This window comes from Lepisosteus oculatus, chromosome 1, assembly GCF_040954835.1.
Source record: "Lepisosteus oculatus isolate fLepOcu1 chromosome 1, fLepOcu1.hap2, whole genome shotgun sequence".
Taxonomy (NCBI): Eukaryota; Metazoa; Chordata; class Actinopteri; order Semionotiformes; family Lepisosteidae; genus Lepisosteus; species Lepisosteus oculatus.
In genome coordinates this window covers 65,415,148-65,432,048 of record NC_090696.1, presented here as the reverse complement: position 1 = coordinate 65,432,048, position 16,901 = coordinate 65,415,148, and the positions used below count along the sequence as shown (strand labels likewise).

The following is a 16,901-nucleotide window of genomic DNA, read 5'->3' as shown; positions in this document are numbered from 1 at the left end:
TGTCAGAGCCACCTGTCCAATTATACGTTAAAATAAAGTCTCACTGTATCTCTTTCTTAACATCTTGATATAGTAGTTTTGGACTAATTAATTTAAATAATGTTGATTGCTTGAACTTTCAATGAACAGCTGGATGAGCACTTAACTTTCTGCTGCTTAATTCATCAAATACATAAGATGGCTCAGGTGGCTCTTGTTTTTTAGTTTTCTGTCCTAGAAATAACAGCAGTTACTCACTACTGTTCACAAATAAAACGTGTGAAGAGGGGAAAAAAGCTGCTGGAAACCTAACAAATGCAGAATGAGGATCAGTAGAGCTACTGAAAACAGACTTTTTAAAGATTACCTTCTTCTTCAGAAAAGCCTTTACTTAACTGGTTCCATTCTTCACCCCTCTGCTCTTCTTAGTACCACCTTCCACGGTCTCCTCTATTGTTATTGTTGTATTGCTGTAATTGTAATTGTGTCTTATCTTATGAATTCTTATTTATTGTTGTAGTCTTCTTATTTTTTGTTATTGTCATCCTGTAAAGCACTTTGAGAAGCCACCTTTAAAGGCGCTATATAAAATAAAGTTTTTTATTATTATTATTATTATTATTATTGTTATTATTATTATTACCTGGATCCTGTGCCCTGTGCCATTTGAGTTGGTTTTGACCTTGACAACATTTACAGTTTTCATCGGGGCCACATATCAGGCAGTATAAATATTCCCTACAGCACTGCCTTTGGGCCAGATGGAGAGCTGGTCCAGTGTGCAGCTAACTCAACCCTTCAGAGCTTCAAAGGCCGGGTCATTGTGGTCATCAGCAATGCCATGAAGAGTGCAGCCGCGGTGAGTGCGTCCCGTTCATTCTTATTGCCGGCAGCGAATTTGGAACCAGTCACATTGCAGTTTTTGCTGACACATCACTTCTGCCTTTTAGACAATGTGGAGAGGCAATTAAACAGTCAAACAAAATTGTATCACACGCTACTAAGGCCTCATTTAGAATATTGTGTACAATTCTGGTCACCACATTATGGAAAAGATATTGGCTTTCTGGAATCAGATACAAGCAGATACTGTACTTTCTGACGATTAAGGAGATATCCCGCAGTGACAGGCTGAAGAAGCTACACCTTTGTAGTCTTGAACAGAGAAGGTTAGTTACATGGTGCCTTTGATGCAGATATTCAAAATCCCTGAAGCATTGACCAACCCAGTACAACAGTGAAACAAACACCAGTGGGCACAAGTAGAAACTACATGGAAGTACATTTTAAACCAAGACCAGGAGGCACCTTTTATACCAAAGGGTTATGGCAATATAGAACAAGCTACCTAACCATGTTGTCAAAGCTGATATTTTGGTTTCTTTCAAGAAACAGCTGGATGAGACCCCTGGATCAATTAACTACTAACCAAACCAAACTACGAAACTTAGGCCAAGTGACTTTTATGTCTGTGATTAAAAGATCTAAGAATGGAACATGCTTTCCCAAAGCCAGGCCCTTAGAGAATAATCAATGATGCATTTACAGATATATTTGACTATCAGTATTTTGGCTAGCAGATCCACAATTCTGTGCATACCAAGCCTTCACATGCCTTACAAAACTCAATTTCCTTTTCTCAAATCCAGAAGCAGTGAAATGTCAATGCGCAGTGCTTATTTGGAAAATGATTGCCCTTGGGTCTTTCTGCATTATTGCTTACCCTGTGTTTTGAACATTTTAGAAAAGTCCAATAAACAGTTCAATAAAACCATAAGTAAGGAGCAGTGTCAGTATGCGTGCATCAGGAAAGTAAAATGAAGAAAAATACAACATTTTTTGGTGAAACGTAGTTATGAACAGTATTTTTCTAAACAACAGCCTTTTTAACTTCTTATAGCATTTTGGATTTGATATGTTTAAGGCATAAAAGAGACATTTATAGAGACTTGCTAGCCTTTAAATCCGATTACACTAAGTGCTGTCAAGTGGTTCAAATTAATTAGATGACAGCAACATAAGGAGACTTGTTATAACCCCAGAGCTGTTGAACCAGAGATCAGAGCAATTAACACTGTTAGGGAACTTTTGTTTAATAATAGTAGGTGTTATTATGAATATTAATAGTTTCCTGACATTTTAGATTTACAGTAATATAGCACTTTTCATTCCAAAGGATCCTGGAGTTCTTACCATATGGGGAGCCACCTGGCTGAAATGCAGCTGTCTTTGTGCACCAGCAGCTCCACTACACAGCAGAAAAAGTAGAAAAGTGTAAAATTGCTTCACCAGTTGAATTAAGAAGGAATTCTAGGGGGGGCAGGTTTCACAAACTAAAAATGTACTACAACCAGTAGACTGGGGGTAAAAACCCTTTAGTCTTATGAATGGTGCTTTCAGTTGTTTAATGACGAATCATGCCAGTATCTATGTTTAACGTCACATCCAAAAGGATGGCACCTCCTTCTGCATAGCGTCCCTTGTCATCGTACTGCAGTATTGGTTTGATATTTCTGGTTCAGGCAAGTAGTGCCCTCCTACGGGTCCACCATCACCACTTATGTATGCACATCCGTGGCCTTGTCCCCTTCAAATGTGCTGTATGCCAGCTGTATGTATGCTGTATGCCAGAAGCCATGCCATCCTGCAACTCACAACTGGCAACCCACTGAAGCTCAGCAGTGAGCCTGGTCAGTATCCGGATGGGAGACCTCCTGGGATAAACTAAGGTTGCTGCTGGAAGAGGTGTTAGTGGGGCCAGCAGGGGGCGCTCACCCTGCTGTCTGTGTGGGTCCAAATGCCCCACTATAGTGACGGGGACACTGTACTGTAAAAAGGCGTCATCCGTCGAGTGAGATGTAAAAACAAGGTCCTTACTCTCTGTGATCATAAAAAATCCCAGGGTGTTTCTTGAAAAGAGTAGGGGTGTTACCCTTGCATCCTGGCCAAATTTCCCATTGGCCTTTACCAATCATGGCCTACTAATAACCCCCATCTATGAACTGGCTTCATCATATGTTCTCCTCCCCACTGATAGCTGATGTGTGCTGAGCGTTCTGGCGCAGGTGGAGGCTGCATATCGGTAGTGGTTGTGGGGAGTCTCCAATACCTGTAAAGTGCTTTAAGTGGAGTGTCCAGAAATGCACTATATAAGTGTAAGGAATTATGATTATTATGAATGAACACAAATTGTCACTACTTTTGTGCAGGTATAGACGAGATGACATTCAATTTCACCAAACTGCGAGTGGAGAAAGAAACATTCTTTTTAAGAAACGTATCAGCTGACATGCTCTTAGCCACTGGAAAACAACAGATAGCATTTTGACTGTGAGCCTTTTAACAAACGAGTGACGTCACACAAGAGTGTCCCATTACCCTTTTACAAATGGTGCGCTCTTGAATACTGACGCACTTTAAATCCACACTTGCTCGACTTCACATTGCCGAATTTAGGACATGGTGCGAGAATTGGGACATGGCCTTACAAAAGTAACCTAGTTTTCCTTAAAGATCTCCCACATCAAAACTGACTAGGTCAAGCCTTGCTTAACTTTTGAGATCTTATAAGCTTTCTAGAAGGGTTAGAAGATGGTAATTCAACTGTTTAGACTGTTTGGAGTCTGTTTAGACCCATTAGGTTGTGTAACAGAATATTTTCTTTTGCAACTTTAATATACAGAGCCATTACAAATCCCACTAGCTTTACCTTGATTAAATTCCCTTTTTCTGATGTTATATATTTCTTGCAATAACCTTTTGGATCTCTACAATGTTAAAGCGAGGCACAATATACTAAAAATGTCAAATGTAACTTTGTAGATTTTCGCGACAAATTTTAAAAAATTATGGGTAAGGGATATCAATTATAAATTGCATTCATATATCAACACAAGGGAACAAAAGTTACATATACACAATGTCTATAACCTCAGCCAAAAGCTACAGTACTGTATGTGTTTTGATTTTAACTAAAGAAAAGTACACAAGCACAACTTACAAACTAGGCTAAATAAAATCAAAACCTCCATCTTTATTTCACCGCTGGCTGTCACTATATATGTAGTTAGTTAAATTTTTGAAGCACACAAAGAAATTAACTCCAATTTAATATTTAGAATATTATTGTGTGTCAGCCTATAGCCATTATTTATTCTGCAGTACTGTACATATCTTTTTGCTTGCTCTCGTTTTGTGGATCCAGTATTTCTTTTGCATGAATTTTGGTGCTAATAAAATCTGTTAACATTTGTTAGCAAAACCTACACTTAGCAGTGTAGATAAGAGAGCATGCATGAGCAGCTCCCTCTTCATGCATCTAGGTCTTGTGGTGATGATAGCTTTAGGACATAGACATCACAATAATGAAGGCAATAGCGATGGAAGTGCATGGCAAAAATTGCCCCCTGAATGCTTTTGTTTTTCCAGGAATTCAGAGGTCATTGCCCTTCCTTTTCAAGTTTCACCTCTGTGTGCTGCCAGCACTGATCTCTTGAACTTAGGGAAGTGATCAGTAAGATGGAAAGGAAAGAAACAGTGGAGCATTGCATTAACCCTGATGAGTAGATAGAGCTGTTGGATTTTTCTTATAGTTTCAGCATTTCATAGTAAAAATGAACATGAATGCTGAAAAATGCTACGCCTTGTAATAAAACAAGGGGGAAGACGTTAAAGAGTTTTGTTTCTTTTGTTGACTGTGCATGTCCTTTGGAAATGCTCCCCTTCATATGGTCCTAAGGCAGTAATTCAAGGCCTCATTTATTTGAGTCAGAAACTTGTGTGATTCTGATACTATCTCATGGTGTCAACCTAAGGCTAAGATTAAGATCTTGTCCATGTGACTTATTCATGTAAAAACAGCACCAGAAAACTCTTTGAATGAATTGAATGAACAAAGAGCTCATGCCTTAGGAGTACTTCAAGCTGATGGCAAGTCCACCTGAAGCCTGCGTTCATGTCTGACAGTTCACAAAGCTTTCTTGTAAATGTTTGGTCCCCAGAAGATGCCTACAGATTCCCTTTGTAACAGAAATGGAATTGTTAAACACTATACCTTGAGGGCACATGCTACAGGCAAACGTATAGAAGCAGGCCTCGAAAATAAAGATCAGCCTATCCCTCACAGGATTAGGACATTGCCAGCAAGACAGCAAAAATACAGAACATCTCAAGCTATTAGTATGTGGGAGCAAAGGCATAGTTTGCACTCACATGTGCAGTGTCTTCTGTGAAGCATCTTCTGAGATTAGTTTTACACAGAGTGGTCTGGTTATACCAAATGGAAGACGCTAGTAAGTCAAAGCCAAGATCATTTTGGTCAGTATATTATGTAGCAGCACTGCAGTTATCAATGGAAAACATGCTTCATCAAAATCCATGCATAAGCTCCCAAGCTATGGTGACTCCACAAGGGTGCTCACAAACACCAAGAAGTTTCTAGTTGCTTGTAAATTAAAAGCTATGACCAGGACTATGTATGGTGCACCCACAAAAAATAATAACACTGGGGACATGTTAAACTTGTTATGTGAACAGGCTGGCTATGTGTGAAGCAGTACTGCTGGTATCATATCAACTGAGAATACTAGCTTTTGTGGTCACAGTGTTGAACCCGGTGAGCTCCTTTGTCCACTTTTGCCAGTCACATTGTACACACTACACCCTGTCTGGCCAGAAAAGATATCTCAGTCCTAATCAGCTCCCTGTGAAATACTTGCAAGACCACCAAAATCGTTTCTGTGTCTCTACAGCCACATTACACTCATCAATTTTCTTCTCACTTGAAGGCAAAATGGTATAAAATGACTCTCTTAATCTCCCAACAGAGTGATGGAGATTATGATGTGTCAGGCAGCAGCAGTATTTAGGCTAGTTGTGGTCTCCGCATGCCTAAGCTTCTTTGTTGTGTTGTTACTTACAAAAGTTTTATTTTCTTAACTTTTCACATTTCAAAGTTGAGAAAACAAAACAACTACATCCAAGTTCTGGAAAAAAATGTATGTAGTTAATTGAATTATCAATACAAAATTTCATTTTCTATATTTTTCAAAACCTGTATTTTATTCTCTAATTAGTTATTTAATAATAATAACATCACTTTATTAACCCTTTACAATTTCTTGCATTAGGAATTATCTTTTCGCATACCCCAGCTTGCTCTCCATGAGACACACAGACCGGGAGAGAGCCTGGAGTCAGAGGGCAGGGTCTGCCATTGTACAGCGCCCCTGGAGCAGTTGGGGTTAAGGGCCTTGCTCTGGAGCCCAACGGAGTAGGATTCCTCTGCCGGCTGTGGGATTTGAACAGGCAACCTTCCAGCCATAGGCGCGGATCCTTAGCCACAGAGCCACCGCTCCGCCCCATTTACTATGTATGGGGAAAAAAAATGATAGGCATTTAATGCTGCTGCAGTATCAGTAATGCAGAAATGTTTTAGGAAAGACTTTTACTTTTTTACATAAGCTGTGAAGATATGGGTGCTCATTGCTAAGGGTATTATGTAACAAAAATTGCTTTCTTTTTCACTGATTTGGCTCCACAACAGAGTTGAAGATATAGCCGATTTCAAGGTCTTGCAGGACAGTGTTTGAGTTCCACATGCTCTGTTCCCTTTGAAGCAACTTTAAAGAGCAGATACTTCAGACTGAAGTGAATGTCTGTGGGAAATGAGATGCTAATTGAGCCATAATGAAAGCAGAATTAAAGGTGTAATCTTTCTGCAAAACATTTAAAAGTAAAGGTAAAAAACTAAACATAAGCTTTTAGTGAAAGTTGTCTGCATCTCCTCTTCACTTTTATGCCTGTTTTTCCTTACGTACAGTATCAATTCGTTTTACAGTTGTGCAATTATCATTATTTTGAAAACGTTTCCTTTTTCACCAGATTTACTAAATGTTGACTACTTTTTTTATCACTATCATATTTATCTTCCCTTTTGTATTGTTTTCTAACTTCACATTCAGCAGCTATTACATTTATCACAGTCAAAACTACAGTAAGTGTAACAGTGCACTTTTGCGCTTTATTCTTATCCAAAACCAAATGTATGTGGAATTGTATTAAGAAAACCTTCAGTCAGAGTCAGAGCTGTGCAAACATTGGATCAAACTGTAAAGTTAAGCATTATAAATACAGCTGCAAAGACAAGTGAGAAGCAGCTCTCTCTAAAGTGGCCCAGACCACACTCCATCATCATGTCCATCTATTAGAAGATAAGAAGTGTATGGAGGAGGGTCTTGTGCCTTCAGTTTTGTGGGAATTACAGCTGAAGTGCGGTTGGGGTTATGGTACAATGAAGTATGCAGGTACGGAGAACAGTTCTGAAATGCACATTGCATGTCCTCCGTGGAATTCCAGATTTTCCCTTCAACTGTTTTTAAAATAGAAATGCTGTGATTGATGTTCTTCCAAACCACTTCAAGCTGGATTTCTGATAACCCAAAGTTCTCAACAGCAAAACATCATGAGCCAAGACTCGCTCAAGCATTAGAGTACTGTGGAAATACAGTCATTTTCTCAAACTTTAGTTACTCAATATTCATGCATAATGAAACAAAGCTATTACCTCTTTTCAGATAAGGAGAGCAGCAACAAATAGCTAGTATTTTATTATTCCACTGATCCTCTAGTCATGCTCAGATGAGGCAGTATAAGTCATCTTATATAGATTTGGGTTCAGTTTTATTGCTCTGCTGTTTTTTTTCCTAATCTTAATGGTAGTATAATCATCATTATCTTCCAAGAAATCAGGTTTTGGCTACTGATCAAACAAACCGACTCCAGACTAATTTCAAACTTAAATATTATGCTTTACAGTGTACCTGCCAAAAATATAGAACATAAGAACTAATCAAGGAAAAGAGTTTCCAGAGTTTAGTGGCAAAAATGCTAGAGAAGGAGTTAGGAAGCCGATTATGTCACAACACATTTGCTGTCTGTAGATTTGTGCAAACATTCCCAGAAGATATTGTGGGCCTACTTACCACTTCCTAAAAATAACGCAGGTGTTGGAGATTTCAGTAGAGGCAAAAATCAATACTATTGACTTTTTAAATAGATTTTTTTTAAAAAAAACAACACACTTCAAAATGCAATAAGTATTTTGCTTATAAATGCAGGAGATGCTGCTAATTCCCAAGAATAAATGTAATTCACCTCCTAACCTTTGCTATATTCTCAGATGTTGTAATGATATTTGTGCAAATATACACGTTTTCAACTATTTGCTCTGTTTGATACTAAATGTTCTTTGCAAACATTCAAGGTAATGTTTTTAAATGTGAAAATGTAATAAATATAAATATTGTTTGAAATACCAAAATATTCTCTGGGTAACAAATGTGTTCCATTTTAAAGGCATTTGGGACAAATTTCCCATTGGTAGCTCAATGCGCCCAAAGATGTTTGGAGTTGAGATTGTATCCAAATGTTTTTTTGTATTTTTTCTGCAAAAATTCTCTTTCCAGATACTATTCCTAACTATTAAATCATAATCTAGTGTGCGCACCGATAATGGTATATAAAGCCCAATGCTTGACAAGTATAGACCCACTGGACTGTCTGTCCAGACAGAGATGTTTCAAACCAGCAAAGGCTTTTTGCTAAACCACAGTTGCAGGGGTAAGCCTTATGACTTCACTGTTTGCCCTGCCATAATGCTCACCCTAATGTTAATCCATCGTCCTTAAATGATTCCCTTCAAATCATTAGTTTATATAAAATACATAAACGCTAAACTTTTAAACTTCATTAGTGCAATAGCAGGTGCTGTCTCACAGAACATATATGCCTTTCACCATACGTCTGAAAATCATTACATTTTACATTTTAGTTCAATGTTTTATTCACTGCTGGTATGTCAAACCTGAATTCAAATAAACATTAACCTTTATATACCCAGATCTGACTAGAACCACTCAATTTAAGAAGCTTTTTTGTAATCTGGCAATACACCTTAAAAATATTTGTTTAATAGAACGTGACAGTTTTTCACAACAATGTCAAACTTGTCTGCCAATTGATCTTAAAGCACAATTTACATTACATTATAACTTAATGAAAAAGTATAATTCTTGGAATGATCTTTTTGGTTTAATTGTGAGCCTTACTGTAGATAACTGACCACTTTATGCAATGCAGGCTCGCAAGGGTGTCACAACCTATCCCAACAGCAACAGGCAGTCCCTGGACAGAACACCAGTCCAACGCAGGGCACACACAGACACAGACACGTACACACCAGGGCCAGTTTTCCCACAAGCCCATTAACCCACCTGTATGCAGTGCAATGGCTCTGTGGCTAAGGATCTGTGCCTACGCCTGTGGCTGGAAGGTTGCCAGTTTGTATCCTGTAGCTGACAGATGAATCCTACTCCTCTGGGCCCCTGGGTAAGGCCCCTTAACCCCAACTGCTCCAGGGGTGCTGTATAAATGGCTGACCCTGCGCTCTGACCCCAAGCTTTTCTCTTTATCTGTGTGTCTCATGGAGAGCAAGTTGGGGTATGCGAAAAGACAAATTCCTAATACAAGAAATTGTATATGGCCAATAAAGTAATCTCTCCATCTTTGGACTGTGGGTGGACACCCATATGAACACAGGGTGAACACACAAACTCCATGATGATAGTGCCAAAGGGCCCCAGCGTTCCAAGGCAACAATGCTAACCACTGCACCACCATGCTTAAAATCATCTATTAAACTGCCTTGATTATCCAAGCAAAGTTGTCTTTCTCATATTCTTCAACATTGTGTATTGTACCTAACAACACTTTGCTTCATTAAATGTTCCTGACTTGTTTAAGAAAGCTTAAACAGAGTTAAAAGAGGCTTTGCACCCTTTTGGAAGTGCATAGTGGAAGTTGTGAAAATCTCTTGGATGTACAGAAAACTGTGACGCTCAGGCAAAGTGTTAGCCAGAGGCTTGTGGGAGTGCTGGGTGAGGAGTAAAGCCAAGCACAGAATCAATTAATAAAGATTAATGCCCTTTCTTCAGTAGGCGTTAACAAAACTGCCTCTACCTCTGCTAATTCCCAGTATGGAAAATGTGATAGCAATCAAACAACTATTTACTCTGAGTACATCATTTAATAGCTATTAATACCAATGAGGTCCATGCAGTGTATTATCATGTGTGCAGATAATTCAGAACAACACAGATTTTTAGATGAATATTTAGCTGAAATGCATTTAAATTAATTACCTAAATGTGTCATTTCCTAGTTGTTCCGAGTCTGCCAAAGACTGGAATGAGTTTCTGATCCCATGTGACATCTTTGTAATTACAATGATATCCATCTTGTCATATCCTTTTATCTCCATTCTAAAATGATGGCAAATAACCCACATCTGCATTTAATGTGAAATCCTAAGAACAAAGCAATTGGTCAATTTGTTTGGGGCTGCATACTGACTGGACAAGACCCCTTTTTAATAATATTGCATTAAAGCTAAATTAAAGGGTTCATTTCCAATACATCAGAAAGCTGAGAAATCTAGTGTCTCGTTCTGATACACGGGGGGTAAACCATTAAAATAATTTAAAATAGATACAATTTATTTTAATGTGAAAAAAAAGAAATACATGTGCTCATGGCTAAATACAGTGTAGTGTGCTGCATATTTGAGTTCTCTAGAGATAGCCAAAAGAATATTCTAATTCCGTGAAGTGCCTAATAAAATGCCGGCAGACGTGATCAAAGAACAGAATGTTCTTATGAAAAGTGAAGATTGAGAGAGAAGCCCCCTTTTCCCTACTTGTGCACTTTCAAAGGTCTTATCTTGATTGGGCTCAGCTGTTGCCTGACAACATTTAGATACAGTATACTTGAGGAGTTCAAGGTCCTTCAGTCACTGTCCACATGCCTTAAAGCACCAGCCTGTGCAGTCTGCCCTTTGGCATCGTTTCGTTTCTTAATTTGTTTCATGTTCGATTAGTTTTTCTTGGCTGTCTCTAAATGATCAGCTTTAGCTTCCTATCCTAGCAAGAGCTGCAAAAGCTGTCTTCAAAAATGTGAAAATATCTTAAGATGTGCCATTCACACTCCTTCTGGTTCAATTTTTAGAATTCTAATCTTAAAGCTACTGTACATATCACAAAAAAGCAAGCTGAAATGACAGCAACCAGAACTCCATGTAGAATAAACAGCAAGACATGATATACATGCATGATGTTCTCTCAGTGTTCTTTGTGTGCAGTTTTTTTTAGTTTAGATAAGCATTAGGTCTATTTTTTTTTTCTAGCAGGCTTCCAAATGCTTAATCAGGTTTTATGAGGTACAGCCTGGTCTTTGTCTTTTCCGAATCGCCCTTTTTAGTAGTATTAAGGTGAAAAGCACTGAGTGGATATTACTTTCTCTAATTTCTTAGGTCTTTTAAAATTCATCAAGCCAGTGGCAGAGCTAAACATTTCTGTGACCTGCTGGTATGGTTATCTGTGAATTTCAACTACACATTAATGGGACAGACTACAAGAGGTTTACCTTTTCGAATCAATCATTATGTAGGACAATTGTGATGGGATTTTAGGAGAAACCTGGAACAACTTTTTGTAGTGCCCGCTTTAATAATACATTAACTGTATAGTCAGCGTTCCCAGTGTTACTCATTGTTACTAAAATGGCTTCTCAAAGCTTACTAAGTGCAGATGTGGTTTCAGTGTTTGTGGAAAGAATGCAAAGCTCCCATTGAGGCACAGTAGCAAGTCCTTTGCAGCTCATTTGCTCTATATCCTCTATATCCTCATGCCACTGTGAGATGAATACGTAAGCCTTTTTCCCACTTCTTGTCAGCATTATATGTACATTGCAAAACAGTTTTAAGGCCGCAACAAAAATATCCTCCTTAAGATCAATGTGTATTCCTACACTCTGTAGGAGCTGCCTGCTTCCTTGACTTTGTGAGGACCAGCTTTTTTAAATGCAATACCTTTATCATGCATCTGTATACTAAACATGTTTTCCAATGTTGCCGTAAAACATCTTTCTCCTAGCAAATCATCACTCCAAATTCCAAGTGTACTTTTAAACATTACAGAAGGGTCATCCCTGGAAGTGGTTAATGATTGGATTTTAGGCGTTGTTCACAAATGTTAATGGATCCTGCAGTATTTGACTGCAGACACACAAACAAGGGTCTGTCCTTCACTGAGGGTGAATGGGAAGGCCTTTGCACTAATTCTACAGCAGCCTGAGTTGTGACAGTAGGCTCAGAAGTGACTCATCAGCGCATTGAGACTTTGGTCAGTTCTGGTGTAAGAAAGTGCATAATTCTAGGGCAAAGTCCTGGGAACGCTGCAGGTAAGCTTTTGAAAAGGCTTTTTGAAAATTTAATGTTGTACCACATTGCAGAAGTTGACATTCCTTTGACATGAAATAATGTCTCTGCACGTTTTTACCAAAGGTTTGTTGGTCTTAGATGAGGCTTTATACTGTACATTCTGTCTCAGTTTCCCTCTTTTTATTGATATTATGATGTTTAAAAATATCTCCATACTTGGAAAGCAGCTTCAGTTAATATTTTAGAAATCAAAACAAGTTGTGACTGCACATTCACAGCACACAATTGATTTTGCCAGACAGCTGTTGATTTATACACTGTTTTCTCCTTTTCTGCAATACATAGAATTAGAATTTATTTACTCTCCAACACTAGAGTAGAGTAAGGCTAGTTAGGTTAAAGTTATTGTATGTCTACATAGAAAGTCACATGAAAATTTTATATTTATATATTCAAAGACTTGAAAAATTATGCTGGGCTAGTTGAAGATCAAGAATGAAGACTGCGAGTGAGAGACATTAGTGGAAATGGAGAGCAGATGCATATAATTGGAAATAGTGTGGTTTTCTGAACAATCTGCACCACAATTTTGTGTATTTCTGGTAATACTTTTACGAAATGGCTGGAGTTTGTGCTTATTGGGTTAAAAATCTACTCATAGCCAAAACTGCTAAAAGGCCTGATATGCAGGGTTAACATTTTTGGGAAAATTATTTTAGTATGCTTTTATCAGATCCTTTTTTGTATATCTCCCAAAAACCTATTGTCATTTTTTTTTCTTTAGTTTGCTGCCCATCTGGTCAAGGTGTGCTACCCAAAGGTCTGTATCCTGGATGGAGGCATTAACAAAATGAAGCCTACAGGTCTGCTGACAGTCCCCTCTCCTCAGATCTGAGATATGGGTCCAGATGGCACTTATGAGCCGGAGAACCTACTCAAAGTCAACGGCAATTTGAACGCTTTTTTTGTTGTCTTTTTAATGTTGATTTGTGGACAAAAACACAAAAGCCAAACTCTTTCTGGATGTTTTATTTATTACATTTTATCAGATTAAATGGTGCAGTGTTTTTATTTTTCTCTTTTGTTTGAAAGACACCGTGTTGAACGAGCAAAAAGGGAAGTTTCTCAAGAGACATTCAGTTTAATAAGGTTACTAATATTAATAAAATTACCAGTAAAACTTGTGCTTTCAGAGCCTCTTCTGCCTTGCAAGATGTTAATAGAGATAAAACACACTCCGAGAAATGGAGTTGTGCAATGATTAATCTGAAAATCTGTAGGTGATTCTTGCGTCTTTTTTGTCTTTTAAATGCACCATGAACTGCAGTGCGGCTTGTCTGTACCTCATGAATTATTTTAAAAGCTATCCATAACCACCTACGTGATTATGAATCATGTCTGTTGTCTAAAAGTCTGCACAACGAACCTGGTACTTCTTCCATAAATTACAAAGTTCATCAGGAGCACTGAAAAAGATGGATATTGGATAGAATACTCCTTTCAATAACTGATATTTCTTGTTTTACGTATGAAGATATAAGTACGTGATTGAATTTCTGTGAGAACTTTAAAAAATGAACATTTGCTATAGCTGATGTTTTGTGGTAAATTGTAATGATGACTTTATTTATGAATTGGCTTAAATTAACTTGTTTTGTTTTTGATTAAGATTAATTTAGCCCACTGTGATAATGTAAGACTTAACAGCCAGTAATAATGATGATGTGTTTTACAGCTGTCATTGTGGCTTGATTGATTGACACTCAAAGAAATGCTTTTCAAGGTGAATGTTTACGTCAAACAGATGCTGTATTGTGGGTATATAAATGACCTATTGAAATAGTAACTGAGCCACTTTTAAACTGGGAGAGAGAAAAAGTTTTAAAAGAACAAGACTGATCTGTTTGATAAAAGAAAGATTTGTGGTGTAGAAAGTTATGTATAAAAATGTCAAAATTATGTATGGGTTTGGCTTGCTGTTAAGTGCACTATAGCTGTTTTGTCTTATTCTTAACTAAAATAAAAAAATATGCCAGTATATCTGATTCCAGTTAGAATTGCCTTTGAACAATAAAACAGATCTCAGCAATTCAAATTTAATTTTGTTTCCTTTAAAGTGTTTTATCCTACTGCTAACATTTGGATATAAATAACACCATTGACAGAACATGTTTGCGACCTAGGATACTCATTAATATCCATTTCAAACATTCATTGTATTAAATGGAATATGTACATGTACATACAGTGTACTGTATGATGGGATAGTGTACATAACTTGTTAAATGCTAAAACTGGAGTAGGATTTTTCTCTGTAAGGAAACAGTTTTTTACCAAACTAAGGATGTTGTGTTTCACGAATGTTAATGATTACAAGGGCTTTTACCTGTCTTTTTCGGAAAGTGGAAACAAAACATCAGGTACAGTAGTTGTTGTAATTATTTTCTTATCTAGGTTCTGTCCAGCAGACGTCCTCATAGTTTAAAACTCAATTTGATACGACACAGAAACCACCATGTCAAATAACAACTGTCAGGTTTGAATTGATAAAATACAGTTGTATTTTTATGTAATTTAATCGTATGTCACCATATAGTGATTTTCTGCTCCTAATTTACCGAGGAGCACAAACCTCAATAAACAAGGCGTGTCATTGACAGTAGATGCATCTCATATCAAAACACTTTTCAGTGATATACTGTAGAAAAAAACTGATGGGAGGTGAATTTATATGATTTGATAAGTGTTTTCACCCTTCACAATGTGGGCATTGTGGTATATTTGTAGCACAGTTGAAGCAAAATGTACTCCCAAAGATTTTAATTTTTGGTTGGCATAACCCTTAATCTCTTACTTCGTTTCTCAGTACAGAACCTCTCCGTTTTGATTTCCACTACAGTATCTCTCTGTTCAGCTGCAGCACCTTCCCCAGTTTATTTATTTATAGCTCAAGTGTTGTGATGGACTTGGCAGACAGGTCCAAGTACAGTGCTTTGCATGCACTTGGATTATGGAAACAGTTCCTTTCTTTTTCAGAAAGATGGTAGAGTTCAGTGCTTTAACTCTGTGAAAAGAACGTTGGAAGCAATTAAATTAAAAACCAACAAGAAAAAGAATGGTTTACCCACTGAACCATGAAGTTCCCTGTAAAGCAGTGATGTCAGTGCTTTTAACAAACAAAGGGGATGTTTTGAAAGTAACAGATCCCTGAGAAATGTGCTGCTGAGTGCAAAGCAGGGGTCGAACTGCACAATTTGCAGGACATGGAAATACGTCAGTTTATTAAATATCTAACCTTCTTGTACAACTTCCAATGCTTGGCAGCTTTATTATCCAAAACCTATTCTTGCTCCCAGATAGGAGGAGGGATAGAACCAAGCACTGCTGTACCAAGTCAGCCATGATCTGTAGAAAACTCTTCATGGTTCAGTTGTTACCTAATTGCTTGTGAATCAAGATATAGTTAGACTACAATGCACACAATGCCTCTTTGTCAGGTGTTTAGCAGTCAGTGGTGGAGTTGCTTAGCTAAACCTAAAATTTAAAGGTCAATTCGAAATAAGAACATAAATATTGAAACCTTCACCTTCATAAACAGAAAAAGGAATTTGTCATATTTTATTGCAAAACACATTGCAGAAGGTACAACCAAAAAGTATGCTGACTAACCTAGTGATTAATATGTATTCTTTCAGCGTCTTTTATAATAGGAATTTTATTGTATTTTTTTTACCCTTGGATGAGATGTCTCCCTCTTCCCCGAGATCAGCCCCTAACCCTTAACCTCATTTCAGGTGATGACAGTCAGGATCCGACTGTGCCCATTTGCTTTGTCTTCAAAATAATTGATATTTATGTGCAATTAGAAAGAGGAAACATTTATTCTTAGTTTTGTTAAAGTACCTTTCTAAAGTATTCAAATCCTTGCACAGTTATTTTACATGTTATCGCTTTGGAGCCTGTAGTTTGCGGGACTCTGTCCAATCACCTACTTTAAGTGATACTGCAAACATGTGGCAAAAGGTTTTAGGGTCAGACAAGACAAAATTGGAATCTTTTGATTTAAATTCCAAGTGTTACATCTGAGACAAACCTAATATAGAGCATCACTCAGTCAACATCATTCCTGCTGTCAAGCATGGTGGTGGCAGTATAATGTTCTGCTTATCATCAGCAGGGAATGGGAAACTTGTCAAGTCTGATAGGAACAAAGTACCTGCTAATCTTAAACGAAAACCTGCTTCATCCTAAAACTGGGACAAAAAATTCAAATTTCAGCAGAATAGTGATCGGGAGCACGAGGCCAAAGCTTCACTGACATGCCTTAAGAAGAAGAAATTGAAAGCCCTTGAGTGACCCCGTCAAAGTCCTGACTGCAATCCTGCTGAGAATCCAGGAAGACTTCGAGACCCCAAACAACTTGAGAGAGCGTGAGTAAATCTGCCAAGAAAAATGGGCAACAACGTTGTTGGTAAAGGAGGTTTATAGAGACTTAGCCATAAAGATTTACAGTGGTGATCGATACCAAAGGTGCTTCAACCAGATATTGAGTTCATGGGTCTGAGCACTTCATGCATTCAACATATTTCAGTTTTTATCTCACTTTATGTCCATTGCCAGATTGCTTTGTTTTATTTCAATGTAAAGA

At 37.7% G+C, this 16,901-nt stretch overlaps 1 protein-coding gene across 4 annotated transcripts in view; it reads left to right on the top strand.

Annotated features, from left to right (window-relative positions):
- The window catches only part of tbck (TBC1 domain containing kinase), a 78,343-nt gene extending 63,990 nt beyond the window's left edge, over positions 1-14,353 (top strand). For all 4 annotated transcript variants that reach the window (XM_006629899.3, XM_015345933.2, XM_015345932.2 and 1 more), the window contains exons 25-26: positions 679-838; positions 13,038-14,353. In XM_006629899.3, coding sequence (XP_006629962.2) covers positions 679-838; positions 13,038-13,148 — 271 coding nt within the window. In that variant the 3' untranslated portion in view covers positions 13,149-14,353. The remainder of the gene's footprint in view (positions 1-678; positions 839-13,037) is intronic.
- The last annotated feature ends 2,548 nt before the right edge of the window (positions 14,354-16,901 follow it).